Raw genomic sequence first — 21,079 nt, forward strand, 5'->3', positions numbered from 1 at the left:
GGCTTTATGGTTTGAGAGAAAGAGATGCCATTTGAGGACGCTCTCCCTTGGTGGTGTAACTTGATTAGACATCTTTCACCCTGTGGGAAGGGTATCATGGGACCTTTGAGGTTGCCCCTTCCAACACCCTTATCTTGGCATGCTTAGCTGTCACTTGTGAGGAGTTGGGAAATTTGCAGAGGGCTCAAGGAGTGTCTTGGGGAAAAAAGGAATCAAGAATACAGTCCCTTCTCTTCTGAAGTCCAGTGTTATAGGAACCTTTTTGATGGACTGAGTCAGTCTAGACTGAAGACCATGGGCAGAAAAGGACACTAAGTGCCCTCGAGAAAGAACTCGCTATGGTCAAGGGGAGATGACCCAGACTAAAGGGAGGGACCTAGGGGGTTAAAGAGGTTAGTCTGGTTCTAAAACGTGTGTGTGGGAGGCTGGAAATCTTTCTGGTCAAGCCCCTGTGGCCTGGCAGGACGATGGCTTTATCACCTCGGAGGATGCATGAGTTCGACGGCCATGTTGAGCCGCAGGCAGAAGCAACAACAGCGGAAAGCCAAGGCCCCCTAGCAGTGCGTGCTGACCTTCTCTGACACATTGGGAGTTATGAAGAGCTGATACCTGTGCACCAAGGGGGAACCAGGGATAGTTTGCATTTGTAGATTTCCCCTCCACCCCTTAACAATTCACTAAAGTGTTCTGTTAAGTAAAGGGATTGCTGCCCCTAGGTATCCACCCTTATCATTGCAGGCAAGTGGCAGACATTTCCAAATGACAGTTTCCATCAAATTCTTGGATAGGAGTGCTTCCCCCTCTGATCTAGTCTGGGTGGAATTTTTTTCTTCTTCTTTTCTTATTTTTTTCTCACTCTTTTTTTACTTTCTGCCGTCCATTTCATAGTTAATTATATAACCTATTTGATGTCTGTTTTCTTCTTTAGAAAGTAAGCTGCAGGGGATGGGGATTGCCTTGTTTATTGCTGTGTCCTCAGCCCCTAAACAGCATTGGGCATTCATTCATTCGAAACATCGTTTTGGAGTGCCTGTCATGTGCCTGGCCCTGTACTAGGTATGGGGGGTGGGGAGGGGAGTAGCAGTTTGCCAAACACCGATCTGTTCTGGAACCTACAGTGTGGTGGGGAGAGATGAGAACTCACATGTACACGGTACTGCGAGTAGTGATGAGGGCTCAGTGGACAATGAAGCAGGGTCGGGGAGTCTGCTCCAGGAGCGTTCTCTGGTCTGCTGACATCTGAGCAGGGACCTGAAGGAGAAAGGGACGGGGTTCAAGGGAGACCTGGGACAGTCCAAGACGAGGGTACAGGCCCTGAGGGAAGAGCATGCTCGGCTCTCCTAGAGGCCAGTGTGGCCTGAAGGCAGTGCAGGCAAGGCCAGACGATGAGGCCGGGACCTTGGAGGCCACTGTAAGGACTCTAGCTTTGATGTGGTAGAATAGGGAGCTGGTGCAGGGTTTCGAACCGAGAGATCTTATCTGTGAGAAGACTCACTCTGGCTGCTGTACTGAGAAGCCTGAAGAGGCTCAGGAGAGGGAGCCGGGTGAGCAGCCAGGAGCCACTGCAATAAGCCAGGCGAGGGATGACTGCACTGGGGTGAGAGTGCTCAGGGTCTGGGTAGACCTGTATTTGAAGGCAGAGACAACAGAATTGTTCTGTTGACACAAGTAGGTAATTAACAAATGTTTGCTGAATGAATGTTGAATCATGACACTCCCTACAGCCACCCACTGCTTTAGAACTTCCTCTCTGTGTGTTGCCTCAGTCTGCAGCCTCTTCCTACCCGGATATGCCCCGATGCCAAGGGAACTCTGAATCCTCGGGTCTCCATCTTTGGGGAGCTCCCAGCTCCTCCAAACCTGATGAGCTTCCCAGTTGTATCCTTCCCCAGCACCTGGCCTTGTATATGGGTAATGTCTCTCTCCATCATTAGATTGCTAGCTGCCCGAGGACAGGGGCCTCATCTGTCCTGCTCACTGCTGTCCCTCTGGTCCCTAGTAGGAAGCCCGGTACACAGAATGTGCTCGGTAAATATTTCCTGACTGGTGACTGCATGAATCGGCATACTCTGTTCCTCTGGGCTTCTGCTTCTATTTCCTGCCCAATCTGAAGGGCTCCAAGCTGACGCTGGCCTCTAGGCCAGGCACAACTCCCTGCCCCGTCCCCTAGAACCTGGTTCCTTATTCCCTTTACACTCAAGCCCTGGCCTGGGCCTACTCTAGGCCTGAGAGGTCACAGGAGGCCTGGAGTAGCTGCCCTTAGACTCCGCAGATCCCACTTTAGAACATCCGTCAAGTTTTCAGTTTCCAGAGTGATTCTGTGTGCCCACCTTCCTACCCTGTAGCTGAGACAAGACAGCCACCCAGTGGTAATTTTTCTAAACTTTTGTTTATTTTATAGCAATTGTCATTAGAGAAGTAAATAACACATTTAAAAACCTTCTCAGGGCCAAAGGGTGCCAGAGTATTTACAAACACATGGTGGGGAATGGTGGCAATACACGAGGGGCTGGGATTCCAGCCAAGCCCTGAACCGGGCTTGGACTCTGATGCCAGCTACCAGGGCTGTCCTACCGGCCACAGCGTGGGCTCAGGGAGCATCGGTGGGCCCGGTGGGAGACCCTCTGGTTAACCTGTAGCCATGCCTCCTGCCCAGGGGGCTCCCTATACCCCACAGGCCAGCTCAGCGGGGCCTCTGGGAAGCACCAAAGGACAGGGGGCAGTGTGGAGGGCACAGGGCTGGAACAGAGGTTGGGGATGACCCGGCCTGCCCGGGGTGGGACACACACACAACATCACACACACACATACACCTTCACAGAGAATCACAAAGGGGGAGTTTTTCTGTGTGAGATTTTTATCGTCTAAGTCTTCATGTTTACAGTGTTATTAATTTTTTGCTATTTATTTCTTGTTTCTTCGACAGTGACATAAACTGAGGTAAACTTCTGTGACCAACACCTCTCCTAAGGGGCAAAGGGTCCCAACCCGACCAGCAGAGGTGAGGCAGCAGCAGTGGGCCCAGACAGCGAAGGAGCAGACCTGGTTCTAGTTGGCCGTCACTGCTCCTCTGTGCCTCTGACAACAGGGGCTGGACTACAGAACTACGGGCCCTTCCCAATTCTAACATCCTAGCTACTACGACAAGGGAGAAACTCCCACACAGGGTCTTAACAGAGACAGAGAGAGAGGGTGCGCGGCCAGGGATGTCTACTTGGAATCTCGCTTCCTTGTTATTGCAGGAGAGATAGGATGTCGAGAGGCCTAAGGCAAAAGGAGAAGTCGCGTCTGGGAGAGGCGCCCAGATGGGCCCAGGAAGAGCTCCAGGGGAGCCTGGGGCAGTGATGGGGGGCCTTCGCAGAGACTTGGCCCTTGGTGGGAGGAGGGGTTTGCTACTTACCTGGCGTGTGAAGAGCCCCAATGCCCCTGGGGAGGGGGGTCTCCAGAGGGGAGGGCACTCCAAGGAGAGGGGTCCAGGCTCTGGGACAACCGCACAGTTTGTAAACTGGGCCCGGGCAAGGCAGGGGGACCTATAGCCCTTTTGCGCGGTGGGAATGAGAGGCGAGTAGAGGGGGGGGCTCTGGGCCAGAGAGTGGTCAGGGCCCCCTCTAGTCAGCCTGGCCTATCAGGGAGCACCCTCAAATGGCCTAGAACCCCAGGAGGGACCCTGACAGATGTGGCCTGGGATGGTGGATGGGGCACTGCCAGGCAGAGGGAGCAGCCTCACCCATGCTGAGGTTATTGCGGGGTCCCAGGCCTCCACAGAGAGGGCAGGGGTCATGAGGGGGCGCTGGGTGAGTCTGTGTTGCTGCCTAAGAGCCTGAACCAACCTGTAGGTGCCTCCCTGCCGGGTTCCCTGAGGGGTGTGGTGAAATGCAGGCCTGGACGCCCTCTGGCAGCCGCCTGGAGAGAATCCTGGGGCCGGGCAGAGTTGCGGAGGTGTCTGGATGCAGTCACAACACACAAGGCTCCACGCACACACGTGCACTCTACTGGCGCGCACACCACACACACACCTTTCACACATTCACCCCCTCACATTCCCACGCCCCCGTTCTCATACCCACAGCGGCACACTCCAGTGCCAGAAACTTGGGAGGCAGGGGGTGGGGTCAGCCTGAGGCTGACATGTTCGACTCCAGCAGAAACCCAGGAGGAACTCCTGGCACAGATCACCTCCCTGCCTGCCAGAAGCCCCTGTGTCGGGCCGAGGTGGTGAGGACCTGAGAGGTCTCCTGGGTCTGGAAAAGGTGCGGCCATAAGGGGAGGCTGGGCCATCCCTGGGCTCTGCACTCACTCCCCCGCCCTAGGGATGCAGTGCAGCTGAGGCTCCTGCCCTGGGGGCCCCTCTGTGTGGAGCTGTCTGGGGGGGGACAATCCCTGGGGAGCAGGGGGACGCTACTAGAGCCCCACCTCTCAGCAGCTGTGTGGCCCCAGGCAAGTTGCCTCCTGGCAGGCTCAGTGTCCTCATCAGGGGAATGGGCTGTGGGGTCACTGGATTCTCGGGGGCCTGTGCCTGCACACTCTTCTGCAACACCCAGACATCTGCTACATTTTGCAGGGGGCTTGGCCTCTCCCCTCCAGCCTCCGAGGAAAGGGGCAGGACGCAGCTGAGCAACACCCCTGCCCTCAGCACCTCGCCCTCCTCCCAGCCAGTGCCTCAGGCCCTAAGCCCCTTCTCTGCCCCAATACTTCAGTTCCCTTCTGTGCCCAGGGTGGAGTGGGGGGCGGGGTGGGGTGCCAGGAGGGCAGGACCGGGGGCGGGGCTGCGGGGTGATCTGCCAGGGGGTGCAAAAGGCTAGGAGCAACTAGTAAGGGTTCAGGGTTCAGGGAGATGTCAGGTAGTCTGCCCGCAAGCTCCTAGGTATCAGGGGGGCCTCTGAATCCTCAGGTCTGTGGGGCTTGGCTCCTCTGGGCCAAGCCCCTGCTCCACAGGCCGGGCAAGAGGTCTTTTGGTGGCTATTTCACCAGCCCGCCGCTGACCAGGCGCCTGGGCCGGCGGTCCAGCCTAGTCTACCACTACTCCCTCCCGCCGCCGCCGCCGCCGCCGGGTGGGGGGAGGGCGCTGCTCACGAGGGCTGCTCGGTTTGGCCGCGGCCGCCACCCCGGCTTGGAGCGGGCCCAGCGCGGCTCCCCGCGCCCGGCCTGGCTGCGTGCACGGCGCCCCGGCCCGAGGGCGGCGGGGGCGGCTCAGACGCAGATCTCGATGGCCGTGGCCAGCACCACCTGCCCTTTGCTCTTGTCCGGGCGGCCGTCGGTCCTGCCCGGGGGCCCAGGGGGCGCCAGGCCGGCGTCGGGCACGGGGACGGGGACGGGCACGGGCACGGGCCCGACGGCGGGGGCCGCGGCCCGGGAGCCGCTGCCGCTCTCGGTCAGCACCGTCCGCTTGAGCGGCGCGGGCGCCTCGAGGCGCAGCGGCCCGGCGGCCGGCAGACGGTCCCCGGCGGCGGGCTTGCGCGCGCGGTGCGAGGGCCGGCGCCGCAGCTCGGACGTGAGCTCGTGCTTGAGGAAGCGGAAGACCTCCTTGGCCGGCCCGCGGCGCTCGGGCTCGAGAGCCAGGAGCCGCTGGAACATGCGCAGCGCCGGCTCGGTGAAGCGGCGCCACTGCGACGGCAGCCCCGGCAGGCGGCCCCGCTGCCAGCGCACGAACTCCTCGAAGAAGGCGTCGGCCCCCGAGGCCGCCTCCCAGGGGAAGTTGCCGGTGAGCACGCAGAAGATGAGCACGCCGAAGGCCCACACGTCCACGCCCGTGTCCACGGCGAAGCCGTCGGCGCGGCCCGCCTGGCACACCTCGGGCGCCGTGTAGGGGATGGTGCCGCTGACGCGCTTCACGCGGCAGCCCACGCGGCGCGTCATGCCGAAGTCGGCCAGCTTCACGCGGCGGCACTCGCGGTCGAACAGCAGCACGTTCTCGGGCTTGATGTCGCGGTGCACCAGCTGCCGTCCGTGCATGAAGTCCAGCGCCAGGCCCAGCTGCTGCACGCAGCGCTTCACCGTGTCCTCGGGGAGCCCCACCTGGCGGCCGGGCCGGGAGAGGGCGCTCAGGGACGCCCGGTCCCCCGCCCTCGCCCGGGCTCGGGGCTCAACTTCCAGGGCTGCCCTGCACCCACTCCCGGAGCTCTCGTCCCCGCCTCGGCCTGGGCCTCGCCTTCCTCCTGGGGCCCCGGCCCCGGTGCGAGCAGCAGCTGCCCTCCGCCATCCCATCTGCGCAGCTCCGGCTCCCTCGCTAGCGGGGCGCTTTTCATCCCTCACCCTTCTCCCCAGTAACTGCAGGAACCGATGGGCCAGGTGCTGTGTTAAGCGCCCTATCCCGCGCTGTCTCAACTCCTCCCAGCGGCTACTGTTAGACCCATTTCCCGCACAGGGACGTTGCGGCTCTGAGAGGCCTTATCGCTTATCAAGTAAGCGGCAGAGCAGATTCAGGCCTGGCACTGGAACCCCCCTCGCCCACCCCCGCACTCTCCTCACTCCAGGGCACCTCCTCTGGGAAGCCTCTGGTGGCCCTGCCGCCCCCCTCTTCTGCCCCCACCCGTTCCTACGCAGCTGCAGAGGAGGCGCTGTGGGACTTCCTCCTGTCACCCTGGCTGTTTCCTCCCGGGTGCTTATCTCGGTCTATTATCTGGCTTCTGGCATGGCGGGGCGAGAGCAGGACCTGTCTTGTTCACCGTGTATTCCCTCCAAACAGTGACTGGCATACAGTAGGTACTCAGTCAATACTTGTTGATTAAATGAGTGGCCTGACTCACAGTCTAGGGGCCTGGAAAACCATCTCCCCTCCCTCAGCCGCCACCCCAAGTACCTGAGGAGGAATGATGTCAAACAGGTCTCCGGCGGGTGCGTACTCCTGGGCGAAGACGTAGCAGTCCTCGGTCTCAAACACCACGTCGAAGACCTTGATGATGAAGGGGCTGGAGGAGAGGCTGTTGGTGATGCTCACCTCCCGCAGGAAGTTCTTCAGCTTGGTTTTGCTCTTGTTCACGAACTTCAGTGCCATTTTTGTGCCTGACAGGGCAACAGCCAGGGTGGTGAGGACCCCTGCTCCCTGCGCTCCTGCACCTGATACATACCCCTGCCTGTCTGCACAGCCTGTCCTCGCCACAATGGGACCCCCAGTGGGTGCAACTGTCCCCGTCTGACATGTGGGAAACTGAGACCCAGTGAGGGGACGGGACTTGCCAAAGGCCATGCAGCAAGTCAGGGGCCAACCTGAGTCTTCTGCACCCAGCCTGCAGCCCTCAGTGAGGAAGGCCTGCTGCCTTCTCCACCCTCTCCCGTTTTCTTCCGGACACACTCTATGCTTATGTCGCTTGTCTGTCTCCCCAGCTAGAAGGCAGCTCCGGGAGCGCAGGATCCTTTGTCTTGCTCACTGCTGCATCTCCAGTGCCTACAACAGAGTCCAGCGCATGGCAGGTGCTCAACGAGTGTTTGTGAAATGGATGAATGAATCAGACTGAAGTAGACACTGAGAGGTGAGGGTTTGCAAGGAATATGCCCCGAACTCTGCGTGGGCAGGCATCTGTACCCACAGCTAGGTGACGTACAGATGTGTGTGTGTTCACAGAGCACTCACACATAACAGTCCTGCCTTCAGCACTTCACATTCACAACTCACTCCTCATAATGACCCTATCAGGTGGGCACTAATGCTGCCCTATTTTACAGAGGCGGAAACCTAAGGCACAGAGAGGTTGTCACTTACCCCAGGTCACAAAGCAAGCAAGAAGCAAAGCTCAGGTGACCCCATGTCCGGCGCTCCTCCTGCTGCCCTCAGTTGGCACAGAGCCCCCTACCCCAGGTGTGCGCAGCTGCGCCCCTGACTGCTGAGTGGGCACTGCTGGGAGCCTACAGTGTGGGGTTGGCCTGAGGCTCAGGGGTTAAACAAGATTCTGGAGCTGACGACTGGGTGTCGTCCTAGCTCAAACCCTCTGTTGACCTTGGTTCAGTAACTGAATCTCTCTGGGTCTCAGTGTCCTCATCTGAGAAACAGAGATGGCCACAGTGACCTCACAGGGTCACCTCCCACCCCTCCTTAAGCATGGTGCCCTGTTCCCAAGGACCCGGCCTCAGTTCTGCCCATCTCTTTGGGGTCAGCTATTGCCGACATGGCAGTGATTCCCCAAACACCACTGCCAGCTCTGACCTCTCCCCCTGAGCTCCACATGTCCCAGAGTACATCCCCTTGGCTGTCCCAAAGCACCTCAGTGGCCCCAAAGCAGCCCACCCTTTAGTCTGGGCACTCTGCCTCACATTCCTCCCTTGTCCCGTCTGCCTGCTGCCCTCCTCCCTGGGGCACGTCAGGCTGCATCCACTCTACCTGGGCCGCTGTCTGCTCCTCCCTGCTCGCCTCCTGGCCCTGGCAGAGAGTGCCCCAGAGCCCCAGCCAAGACCCCACCCCAGCCTTAAAACCAGCGCCCCTGCAGACACTCACCTGTGCCCTTGTAGGCCACTAGGTCGACCTTCCCATAGGTGCCCTTGCCCAGCTCTCGGACGAGTTCATAGTGCTTGGTGACGTCGCTAGCAGCCAGCGTGCGGAGGGTCAGCGCCTGCATGTCTTCAGTGAGAAGGGGCACGCCTGCTCCCAGCCCAGGGGCAGTCCCTGGCCCACAGCAGGGCAGGGAGTGGGGTGGCTCGGGCTCTGGGCAGCCCACACTCATCTTCTCCCTATTGTAGGGGAGTGTGGCATGAAGTGCGACTTTAGGCCAGGGCCCCCTCCTCCCTCCCGGTGCCCAGGATCCCTGGGCTGGGCCCAGATGCCAGCCCCAAGATGACCACGAGGGGGCGACAAGCATCTTTGCTGCATCACCATTTCCCAAAACTTCAGGGCCAGGCTTGAGCCAGCACTCCCTGGACACGGTCACTGCCCCCCATCCTCTGACTTGGGTACTGCCAGCCCATCTCATGCCATCGTCCAGACACAGTGTCAGGCATGATACTGACACAAAGACATGCCATATACTGAGTGCGCGCATTCACAAATATGGATCAGCACGAGCTGTTTGCCAGGTGCTGTTCAGAGCCCTGGGGACACAGCACTGAACAGATGGACAAGAATATCCCTCTCATGGGACCTACGTTATAGAGAGAAGATGGACCTAAGCACAGTGGACACATGAATTATATACTATGATAAAGGTGATATGGGCTATAGAGAAAATAAGGCAGGAGTGGGGGGGTGTCTGAGGCAGGGGTTGCAGTATCAGATACCTCAGCCTTGGGGTCTCAGACAAAACTCTGGCAGGAAGGTGCAGATATGGCCACACACCCACCTCAGCCTTGTAATCCCTCCCCCATGGCAGCTGCTCAGGCACACACAGCTACAGCTGTGCTCCCAGGGCCTGCCCAGTGCCCCGAGACACAGCACCTGTCCCACCCTCCACGTTCCCGGCCTGACTGACCCCTGCAGTGTCCACCCAAGCTGGGGTGGGCTTCCTGGATACACCCACCCCTCAGGGGTACTGAGTTTGTTTCCAGATGGTGTTGGGGGTGCAGAGAGCTGCAGTGGGGAGAGCCAGGCCTGGGTGACAGTGAACGCCCATCTGGGGCCTGCATTTCTGTCTGACACGATGGGGGGCGGGGGGCGGGCTGGGGAGCTGAGCTTCCAGGAGCAGGTGCACACCTGCACACGTCTGTGCATGCACCGCAGGAGAAGCCTCCATAAGCTGCCTCCAGCCCCGGGAAGCCTGCCCCCTGGTGCACCTCCACTGCCCTCACCTCACTGCCTTCTACCTCCAGTCCCAGGCGTACTGCCTGGCACTCAGCATCCCCAGCCTGTCCCTCAGCTCCACCCCTGCCAGACAACCATGGCTTTCTGAGAGCAGCATAGACTTGGAGCCAGATGGCCTGGGTCTGAATCCCAGCACTATGACTTACTAGCTGGAGGTCCCTGGGCAAGTTACTTCATCTCTCTGTGCCTCAGTTTCCTCATCTGTAGAAAAGATATACTGTAATAGTACCTGCTCCCTACGGCTTTGTGAGGATGAAGTGAGTTATAGATGTTAAGTGCTTGGTGGCTGGCACACAGTAAGCACTCTCTGTCAGGCGGGATGTGTTCTCATGGTACCATCTGCGTTCCCTCTTGCTGAGCATGGCTGGAGGCTGGGAGCAGGGGTGAACTCTCCGTGAGCCCAGCTCCCTCACCCTGGCTCAGCTGCTCTCCTTCCAGGCCCAAACTTTCTTCTCCTCCTCTGCCTTCCCCTTCCCTCTCGGCACGACCCAGCCTCCCACTTCACACGGAGAGGAGGAACATCAGGAAGGAACTTCCTGGCCTCCCACCCAGCCCCACAAGGAGCTCCATCTGCACGTCCTCCCAGCTGGCTGGGGAGCTGGGCACCTCCTTCCCTCCCCAGCTTTGGCTCCACCTCTTCTGCTTCCTCAGGATCCTGCTCCCCATTCAGCCCCCTTCCCCTCCATTCATGAACAAGCCCTATTCTGATAGGAACTTCCCCCAAGCTACTGCCTCTCCTCCCCTAGTTTATTCGGTCTGAACGTGTGCCAAGAGTCTGAAATGCCACACGCATGCCCTCAGAGCATCTAGTCTGTAGCCTGGACTAGCCCATTCCACAGACCCCCAGAGGGAGGCATGGTGCCAGGCCACAGAGAACCAGTCCTGCTTCCCCTCCCTTTGCCACCCTCAGTGTGTTGAACCCAACCCTGCCACAGCACCAGTCACCAAGTCTCTATGTGGTCTTTGCTCCACAAGTCTCTTGTGGTCCCGGGCTGGACAGCACTGGGCCCCTCTTTGCCTTGAACTCTTCCCTCTGCCCGCCGGGGGAAGATGCTGGGCTGCTCTCCTGATGTGTGTGGACTCCCTGAAGGCTGCTGAGGTAGGTGGGCCACATGTGTGCAGTGCTCCCGCTTCAGGCTCTGGCCCTGCCACGCCACTTTGGGCTGTTTCTGCATCCTCTGAGAGCTTGAATGGCAGGTGCAAGTTGCTAGAAGTCCTTCTTCCCTCTCCTCCTCCCTCCCCCATGGACTGTTGGGTGCCTGGCCTGTCCCTGCTGCTTTGGCCTCAGAGTTGTCCTGCGCAGGCACTAGGCTGGGTCAGGGGCACAGCCACAGTGGGGCTGGGTTGGGGCCCCACATTTGCTCCTCACCTCCAGCTTCAGCCCGTGCTCTGACCACTGCCCTTCACTGTCTCTCCACAGCTTAATGCCCCCTCTCCAGTCTCCCCCACCATTCCTGCTGCCTGCCTTCACCTCCCCCGTCCCATACCCCATCGCCTGTGTCTCATTATCCTCAGGTTCCACTCCTCCAGGAAGCCTTCCCTGTTGCCCCAGGCACCAATTCCTTTTTCTGTGGGGTCCCAGGATTCAAACAAGGTCTGTCTGTCTCTCTCTTAGGGCCTCTGTTGAATATCTTGGGGTGGTCTCAGCTGTGTCCCTGTCTGTCCCCATCAACAGGCCAAGAACTCCCCTGGGGTTGGGGCTACATCAAATATTCTCCCTCATCCCTTCCCTTGGTTCCTAGGGTCCAGTTTTGGGGTCCTCCCTATCACCCCCTCCCTCCTTCCCAGCTTCCCTCTCCCTTCAGGCCTGTTCTCTGCCAGGTGTCAGCAGGAGACAAGGAATTAATCTGCATGCCCATCTCCGCTGCTGTGTCACCCCCCCCCCAGGTACACACTGCCTCTGACCCAGTTACAACGCATGTGACTTAAGAGTGCAGGGGGGAGTGATGGAAATGGCACAGGCCTGGGGCTCCGCAGGCTTGGCCTTCATCCTGACGGGCACCACTTTTTAGCTGAGTGACCTTGAGCAAGTCACATGACTTCCCTGGGCCTCAGCTTCCACATCCATATGATGAAGAAAGTAATAATAGTAAAAATAGCAGCAGCAGCAGCAGCAGCAGCAGCTAACCCTTAAATTGTCCTTACGACGTGCCAGGCCCATTCTAAGGGTGAAGCAGCTCACCCTCGCGACTCTCTGAGATGGCACGATTCTTATCCCCACTTTAGGGGTGAGGAGAGTGAGGCACGGGACTAAATAACTCGCCCAAGGTCACACAGCTAGTGCTGGGACTGGCTCCAAAGCTGTGCTCTTAACCACTGTGTTTTCCCAAGTCAGAATGCTGGAACATCTCATCCAGATTCCTCAGTATCCAAGTGGGGAAACTGAGGCCCAGCAGAGGGCAGAGCGTCCACCAAGCATGCGCATGCCTTCATTCAGCTCCTGTGGATAGCTGACTGGATGCCAGGCACAGGTCCGGGCGCTTCACACGTAGAACTTGCTGAATCCTCCGTGCAGTGGGGACGCCAGCTTCTTTGTTCAGGTGAGGGCTCGAGCCCAGAGTGAAGTAAGACACATCTGACCACTGAGGGGCTGAAGGTATTTACATCTGGCATCAGTGGGAACTTGATCACTCTCGTCATTGCTTCCACTTGAAGGAGCAGCTGTGGACTTGATGGCTGTGAGCTTCCCAGCGCCAGGTGGTGGGGGCCCCTGGCTGACCTCCATTCACCCCACGTAGTTGTACTGCATCTGTCCACACTCAGGCTGACTGTGCTGCCCCAGGGGACCCACATGACTTGCACCTCAGCTGTGTGTCCTCACTGGCCCCGAGGGAGGCCCTTGATTTCCCATCTGTGATGCTGAAGGCAGAAGGGTGTCACCTAGTCTTTGTGGCAGCCCTCATGGTTCTGACCACAAAGGCTCTGGCCTGTGGGCTGGGAGGGCCACAGTGTTCGGGGGAGGGTTTCCCAAGCAAGAAGAAAGACTGAACCACCCACCACTTCCTGTTGGCAGGTGGCTTGAGCTGGGTACCACCCTTATGAAAACTACCCAGTGCCACACACACACACACAATGCCAGCTTGGCAAAATTTCACTCACTGAGTCCTCACAAGTACCCTGAGAAGGGGATAAGATGCTTCCTGTTTTTTGAAAGACAGCTGAACTGAGGTATAACTTACATACCACAAAACTCACCCTCAGTAAGTGTATAATTCAATGATTGTAGTGAATGTATGGAGGTGTGCAACCAGTGCCACAGTTGAGTGGAGCTTCCTGTTTTACAGATGAAGGACAGAGGCCCAGGAGGTAGATGGCTTACTATGATTGTGGCACAGAGAGCCAAATGCCCACCAAAAAGCTGTTTCCTCCTCTAGTACAGAGCTGTTGCTGGAGGGCAGCTGTCAGCAAGCAATTTCTGCCTCCCTTGCATCCAGGGATGGCCGTGTGACCAGCCTCCCCAGTGGAATATGAGCAGAAAGGAGGGGTGTCACTGCTAGGCGGGGGCTTTTAAGAATGAGGAGAGTTTCTCTCCACTCTCTTCTGTGTGCTGGCTTGATGTGGAGGACTCAGAGAGCCTAGAAGAGTGGGGAGCTCCCAGATAGGAGGAGCCTGTGTCTTGTGGGTGTGGGATGCCTCCCACTGGTGAGGGTTACCCGCTCTGCATTTCATGGGAAGCTGAAGGAAACATCTGTTGGGTTAGGGTTCTCAGATATAGGGGCCTATTTGTTATAGCAGCCAGTACCACCCTAACTCAAGGGCTTTGTAGCAAGTAGGCCAGAGAGCTAAGATTTGAACCTCGGTGTATCCAGCTGCCTGGAGTGTGGCCAGAGAAGGTGACCTGGATGGTGATAATACTGGCAACCAAGTGACAAGAGTCCAGTTATAGGAGTAGGTGGAGGGTGACCAGCCTGTAATGAGAAGGGGACCTGCTCTCCTCCTGTCTTGTTGGAGAATAATAATGCTGGCAACTGTTTATTGAGCATTTAGCATTCAGCTGTGTCAACATTGTGGACTAAATCATTTAACAATCACAACAAGTTTGGGAGCTGGGTGCTACGATTATTGTCCTCATTTTACAGAAAGGGATACTGAGGCACAGATGGGCTGAGTAACTTGCCTAAGAGCTAATAATTAGCAGAGCTGGGATTTGAACTCAGGCTATCAGGCTCCAGAGCCCATGCTCTTATGCACTGTGTCCTGCGCGGCTCCTGGAGGCAGATGCAGGCAGAGAGCAATTCAGAAAGAGAGCATTCTCACAGTCGCAGCAGGGAGCAAGCACCTTCCTGTGACGGGGGTAGGGAAGCAGAGACTCCAAGCCCATCTGTTGGGGAATCAGTGCAGGGCAAGGTGAGACCAAGTCAGCCAAGGCTTTCTTATTCTCACTCTGGGATTCTAAGGTTCTCTGTCCCCATGCCCCAGTCCCCTCCCTCAGGTCACTGGACCCATGCCATGCCCTTAGCATGGGCAAATCCCAAGAGTAACCTTAACAAAACCCTGGACTTGTGCTTCTGCTACCAGAAAAGAGGTACCTTCTGACCCTGGGCTGCAAAGCTGGAGGACACAGGCCTGGAGCTGCTGCATGCGGGTTCTGCCACCATCAGGGGAGAGCCTGCTGGGAATGAGGCGACAGGGAGATAAGCAGTGCTAGGAGATGGAGCGATTTCAGAAGACTCTGAGCACCTGGATCCAAGCATGCCTCAAGCCAATTATACTCCTGAATGATTGTTTCATGAATCAATACATTTTCTTTTCGGCTTAAGCTGGTTTGAGTTGAGTTTATGTAACTTGCAACCTAAAGATTCCAGACAAGCATATTGACTCGAGTCCAGGCACTGTGCTGGGTGCTGGCATGGGGCAAGCTGGTTAGAACGATGCATCAGATAGAGGGTATGAGCCTACAAGTTAGGGAGGCAGAGAAAATAAGGACTCAGATAACCATGAGGACAGGAAGGCAATAATCAGTACTCCAGCATTTCCTAGGAGGGCACTGACAGTGGGGATCAGGGTGGCTTCCTAGAGGAGGTGACACCTGAGTGAGCCTTGAAGGGGATCAGCAATCCAGCAAGAAACCCAAGAGCTCCTTGAAAGCAAGCCCCATGCCTTAATCATCTTGCTATTCCTAGCACTTAGCCAGGGTGTGACAAATGGTGGGTGAATGATTCTTTACGTATTTGGGAAGTTGTACCTTTTTATATCTTGGCTTTCCTGAATGTGACCCTGCAGGCACATAGCTATTTTCCTAGGGGCCTGTGTGCTTTATCATTAGCCCCATTTTATAGATGCAGAGGCTGATGGCCAGAAGAGAACAGCAATTGTTTAAAATCACATAAGAAGTCAGTGGCAGGGCTGGGCTGGAAGCCAGGGTGTCTGCAGGACAAGGTGCTATCCCTCTTCAACTGCCCTGGCCCCAAGCACAGCAGAGATGGCAGTGGCTATGAGTGACACTGGTCACTGTGAACAGAGAGGGTAGGGTTCTGTGATGAGAATGATGACAAAAACAGCTAACGCTTAGGGCACCCCTGTCATGTGCTGAGTGCCTCATAGAAGTTAACTCATCTAGTCCTCACAAACTCCTACAACATAAGGACTATTATTCACCTCAATTTACAGGTGAGGAAACTGAGACACAGAGCAGTTGTGTTACTTGATAAAGACCATCCAGTAAGTGCCAGAGCCAGGATTCATATCCAGGCATTATCACTCCAGTGTCCAAAAGCTTAACTACCATGCTTTACTGTCTCTAAAGTGATATAGTAAAAATTATCACTTATTTTCTCAATATGCCAATGCTTTACCTTGCTGCTGCCATTCAATCTTCATAGCAACCCCATTTTAAGATAAGGATGCGGAGGCTCAGGGCGTTAAGCAACTTGCTCAAGTTCACTCAGCTGGTGAGGGGGCAGAGCCAGGGACTGAACCTTGAACTTCCCCTGCTCTATCACCCCTTCTCTCCTCTTGGTCTCTGGTTTGCAGCCCAGGCCTCCTCTGGCCCCATTGTCTTCAGCACCACAGGCGTGGACAGCACCCAGGCCAGCCCAGCACTAAGTGCAGGCTAGGGGACGCCCGAGGAGGCTGGGCAGCCAGGATGCAGGAGCCGCCGCAGAGCTGGAACCCAGGCACCCAGGGCTGGAAAGGTACATATGGATATACTGCCATTTATTTAACTAAACCCCTACTGGTAGACACTTGGGTTGTGTCCAGCCTTTTGCTCCTCTCTACAATGAGTAGCCTTGTATATAAGTCATTTTACAGTGTGTAGGTGTGTCTGTATGGTCAGTTCTAGAAGGGCTGCCAGGTTAAAGGGTGAGTGCATTTGGAATTTCTGCAGTTTTGATGTCCCCCAGAGGGCTGTGCCACTGGCCCTCCCCCAGCCACACAGGAGAGGGCTGCTTCTTGGTGGAACTCAGCAGCTGCCTCCAGCTCCCTTGTCTTTTGTGGGCCTCCGTATCACTTTGTTTAGTAAGCTACTTTGAAATGGGGGGAAATAAGAATAGGTTTCTCATTTGCTTGTATTTGCATAAAGTAACTCTGGAATCAACACCAGACATTAATAAAGGTGCCTGACTACCCTCAACATTCACTCCTACTGGTCTGAGCCATCATCATTTCCCAGCTACTGCAGTAACTTCCTAACTGGTCCCCCGTCCCTCCCCAACAATCTATTCTTGACACAGTGGCCAGGGAGCTCTCAAAACCCAACTGGATCAGTTACTCCCAAGCTTAGCACCCTCCACTGGCTCCCATCTCATTCCAAAGTCCTTAACAGCCCTCAATTAACCCCCAAGACCTGTCTCCTCCCTCCTTCTGCTCCAGACACACTGGTCTCCCTGCTGTTCCCAGAACAGGCCAGCTCCCTGCCTGGGGGCTGTTCCCTCTGCCCCCAGATATCCACATGGCTCCAAGTTCTGCTCAAATGACACCTTCTCAACTAGGACTACCCTTCTGCACTCCCCACTCTATTTTGTTTCCCAGTAGTGTGTATCACTTTCTGACACATTATATAATTCACTGACTTGTGATATCTATTGTGTCTGTCTCTCTTCCCCACTAGAACTTAAGCACCAGGAAGGCAGGGACTTTGTCAGGCTGGTCTTGTTCACTGCTCTATCCCCAACAACTGGCACAGTGCCTGGAACACAGTAGGCACTTAATAAATATTTGGTGAATGAATGAACAAATGAATGTCTAGGGAGAGGAGTGAGAACTGAGGAACAGAGGCAGGGCAGGAATTAAACTTTTCACTAGGTACAATCCTGTTAGGTCTGGGGAGTAAAAGGAACCAGGTGTGTGTTGGGGGTCCAGACAATGCCAAGGAAATTGTGAAGGGAGGTCATGCCCACCCACCCAGTGTCAGCACCCCGGGGGCCAGAGGAGGAGTGGCCCAGCTTGGTTGCTGTGAATTCTCACAGCAGGCCAGCCCATGCTCGGGAAGGTGGGGGCATCTGGGAGCCTCCTTTACACCCATCCCTGAAGGAGCCCTCCCTTTATGTCCCCAAGGCAGGTGCCCCAGTCTGGCTCTCTGCTGCTCAATGCCTTCCCTGAAAGGTGTTCCTGACCCTCACATTTGTTTACCCCAGTGCAGAAGCCTTTTCACATGTGGGCTCTCCTATTTGTTGCCAGGGAGTGGGGGACTCAGAACTGGGCCCTCTGACCCCAGAAAGAGGCCTGTGAGGTACTTGGAAAAGCTCTGGCCTCTGCTGCTGGTCCCCAGGGACCCCTGGCCAGCACCTCCCCCCACCCCCACACCGCTTCAGTTTTCTAATCTATGAAATGAGCTATCCAGTGGTTCTTATCCCTTCATGGGTCACTGAAGCCTCACTATCCTCTTCCCTGAAAAATGTCCCTAGGCACCACTTCTATATACAACATCAGTGGGTCAGGGCCTGGGGAGCCCAGAAGAGACTCCAGATAAGGTCTCTCCTTCCCCCTGGTCCTTTGACACAAATACAGACTCTACCAAACATTCTATTCTGGTTCAAGAGGAGGAGGAGAATATTCTCACATCTCTTCCTTGTCTTCCCCTTATGGTGCAAATTCCGGCTCCATCCCTTCTTGCTGTGTGCCCTTGGGCAGCCTAAGCCTCGGTTTGCCCATCAATAAAATGGGGCTGAGAATGCCCACTTAAGATGGTGGGATTCTGTAAGAATTAAACGGTCACTTCTTAAAGTATCTGGCACAGAGCAGACGCTCAGTAAGGATTTGCTGGACAGAGGGGCCTGGAACCATGGTTCCGTCGTGGACTCTGCACCATCTTGGTAAAGCTGTACTCTCACTGTGCCTTGGTTTTCTATGCCGGAAGTGGGGGTTCTGCTGTCTCTGCTACATTCTCACCCCTTGAACCTGCTTGAGACAGGGGTCTTTGGAGATCCTCTGATCCAGCTCCCAGATTTCCCAGGTGAGGAGACTGAAAGGAAGAGCTGGGACTTTTCCACACTCAAGCAGCAGGAACTGGAAACAACATACTTCCCACTGCCCTCCCCACCAGGGGCAGCCTGGGGTTCCCCTTGCTGCTAGGCTCCCCTTCTGGCTCTGGCGCCTGCCTCGGCCTCCCCTTCCAGTTGGCACAGTCTGCCCCTTGCCCGGGGCACATCCTTGGTAGTTATTAATAGGCTGTGACGCTGTCTGCCTGCAGCTGGTGCCCGGAGCTGGCACAGGCTCTCCAGCCTCTTTTTGCCATCCCCAGCCAGGCCCTGTGGGGAGGTGGGAGCCCTGGGCCTCATTCTTCCCTGCCTATTGGTGGGCCCAGTGCCTGGGGCAGCCCCTGTGGGCTGAGAGGAGGCATGAGCCTGGTTGCCTGGGTAAGGCGGGTAGCCCAGCACTCAGGGGTATCAACAGGAGTGGAGGGCGGGGAGCACGGTGGCTACCCACCACTGGCTGAGTGGGCCAGGCATCTTGGCTGGGCGTCCACCAGTAGACAGGTGGTGGCCACGGGAGAGGTGAGACCTTCTCTAGCTCCAGCCCTCACCTCTTCCCAGAGGGATGAACAGGGAGTGTAGCCCATCTTAGGAGCCTGGAGCTGATTCAATACCATTTCTAGACAGGAAGCTTTGGGTAAGTCACTCTCTCTGTGCCTCCATCTCCTCGTCAGCAAAGTGGGGATCATAATGTGCAGGTATTGTGTTTTGTTTTTTTTTAAAAGATTGGCACCCAAGCTAACTACTCTTGCCAATCTCTTTCCCCCCCCCCTGGTTTTTCTCCCCAAGCCCCCCAGTATATAGTTGCATAGTTTTTTAGTTGTGGCTCCTTCTAGTTGTGGCAAGTGGGACGCTGCTTCAGCATGGCCTGATGAGCAGTGCCATGTCCGGGCCCAGGATCCGAACCAATGAAACCCTGGACCACCGAAACAGAGCGCACGAACTTAACCACTCAGCCAGGGGGCGGGCCCCTAAAGTATTGTTAATAATATCCAACATGGATGAACCATTTAAAGTATAAGTAATTTATATATATTGACTCCTTTAAACCTCACAACCATCTTAGGAGAAGCTGCTATTACTACTCCCATTATATTCCTTACAGGTCAGGAAACTGAGACTCAGAGAAGGAAAGATTAAGTGACATGTCCAGTGTCACACAGCTGGGAAGTGGCTTAGAGATACCTGTCTGGCTCCAGAACATTCAGTAAATATTTGCTGAGCTCCTGCTATGGGCTTAGCACTGTTCTTGGGTCTGAATATGTTCATGAACCAAATAAGCGGCCCTGCCCTCAAGGAGCTTACGTTCTGGTTCGGAGGCAGAAGATAACAAAGGTTAGTAGGGAGAGGTGACAAGATGCCGGGGGTGGGGAACGAAACTGTAGATGAGTAGCCAGGCAGGAGAGGCCCCACTGAGCAAGCTGCAAGCATGTGGACACTGTGGTGGAAGTGCCTTCTTGGCGGAGGCACAGGGGGACTGTGCCTGGTATGCTCAGGGATCAGTGAGGAGGCCAGCACGGCTGCAGAGTGGTGGATAAGGGGCGACAGGCAGGAGAGGAGGGGAGAGGTGAGGAGTGGGGTGGTGAGCAGGGCCTCAGAGGCCACAGCGAGGACCTGGGTTTCACTCGGAGTGAGATGCACTCCAAACCCTGGACCTGAGCAAACCCTTCCTAAGGCCAACCTGAGTGGCAGGCCCTGAGTGTTGGAGGGAGCCAGTGTGGACCTGACCCAGCTTGCACCCAGAGACTTGGGGCCCAGCCCCCTGCAGCATCCACCACTGTCCTTGGAGCGAGGCTGAGGGAGGAAGGACTGAGGGAAGCCTTAGAGGCTTCCTTAGAAGACCCTCCGTGCTACAGCTCTCGCCAGTCACGGCCCCATGTCAGCAGAGGTGTGGGGGCAGGGAAGCCGAGCGCCATATCAGGGACTGCAGCTGGAGCCCAGGTTGGTCCTGTCGGGTCCTCCTGGCTGGCCGTGCTCTGTGAACTGCGTGTGAATAACGGAAAAGTGGTCAGAATCTTCCCTGAATCCTAGATATGGAACCTTGACTAGAGACCTTCATCCGAGCCTCCGTTTTTTAACCTGTAAAATTGGGGCTAACATTCCCTTTCTGCTCAGGGCTTTTGAAGACTAATATTAACAGCAAACCCTTAGTGGGTACTCGATGCCATTCATAGTACTTTACAAACATTCATTCACTTAATCCTATGACCGTACAAGGTAGGTCCTAGTACCATCAACCTTTTTGTAGATGAGGGATCTGAGGCACAGAGACGTTATGCACCTTGCCCAAAGTCACACACCAGGGTCTAGGGGTTGTATTTTTTACCACTAATCCATGTTCACTGCCGGCCCCCCTGCCCCTCCTGGAAATGCCTGGGGTCAGGGCTGGCAGGCCCGTGAACTCTCAGGACAGGAGGATCTCCCTGCAGGCCTATGGGCCCTGGCTTGAGAGAGCGGGAAGACTTCCTGCTATGGTGGGGGGGCCCAAGAGATGGGGGAGTTGTCCTGGGGGATGGGGATTTGTGCAGCCTCTCAGGGCCTGATCAGAAGGCAGTTCTGTCCTGTCCAGCTCCCACTCCTGCCCCTCAGGGCCACCCCAACACCTGGAGGCAGCTGGAACATTCTCTGCCTCTCCCATGACTGGCTGCAGTCACAGGGAAGGAGGGCTGGTACAGCAGGGAGTCACAGCGGCTTCCTCTGGCCTGGACCAGCTCGTTTGCATCCCTGGCAGCGTATGGCAGAAGTAAGAAGAGCACACACTTCAGCAGGTGCTGCTACAAGTGTCTTGTCTATAATGGGTTTGTCAAGTCCTCACCACAACCCTAGGAAGTAGGAGCTGTTATCATCCTCCCTCTATATCAGAAGAAACTGAGGCCCAGAGGACAACTGCCTTGTCCAAGGTCATGCAGCTAGTGAATGGTAGAGGTGGGATTCAAACCCA

The 21,079-nt window shown here is 56.3% G+C and overlaps 1 protein-coding gene across 3 annotated transcripts in view; it reads right to left on the reverse strand.

Annotated features, from left to right (window-relative positions):
* Positions 1 to 2,370: 2,370 nt before the first annotated feature.
* The window catches only part of SBK1 (SH3 domain binding kinase 1), a 48,110-nt gene continuing 29,401 nt past the window's right edge, over positions 2,371 to 21,079 (reverse strand). For 2 of the 3 annotated variants that reach the window (XM_008530945.2, XM_070568241.1), the window contains exons 2-4: positions 8,429 to 8,661; positions 6,800 to 7,002; positions 2,371 to 6,015 (exon numbers count right to left, since the gene is read on the reverse strand). In XM_008530945.2, coding sequence (XP_008529167.2) covers positions 5,191 to 6,015; positions 6,800 to 7,002; positions 8,429 to 8,654 — 1,254 coding nt within the window. In that variant the 5' untranslated portion in view covers positions 8,655 to 8,661 and the 3' untranslated portion in view covers positions 2,371 to 5,190. Of the gene's footprint in view, positions 6,016 to 6,799; positions 7,003 to 8,428; positions 8,662 to 14,253; positions 17,447 to 21,079 lie in introns of those variants that run through there. The other variant, XM_070568242.1, reaches the window with a different exon arrangement.

The sequence above is a fragment of the Equus przewalskii genome, chromosome 12 (assembly GCF_037783145.1).
Source record: "Equus przewalskii isolate Varuska chromosome 12, EquPr2, whole genome shotgun sequence".
NCBI lineage: Eukaryota > Metazoa > Chordata > Mammalia > Perissodactyla > Equidae > Equus > Equus przewalskii.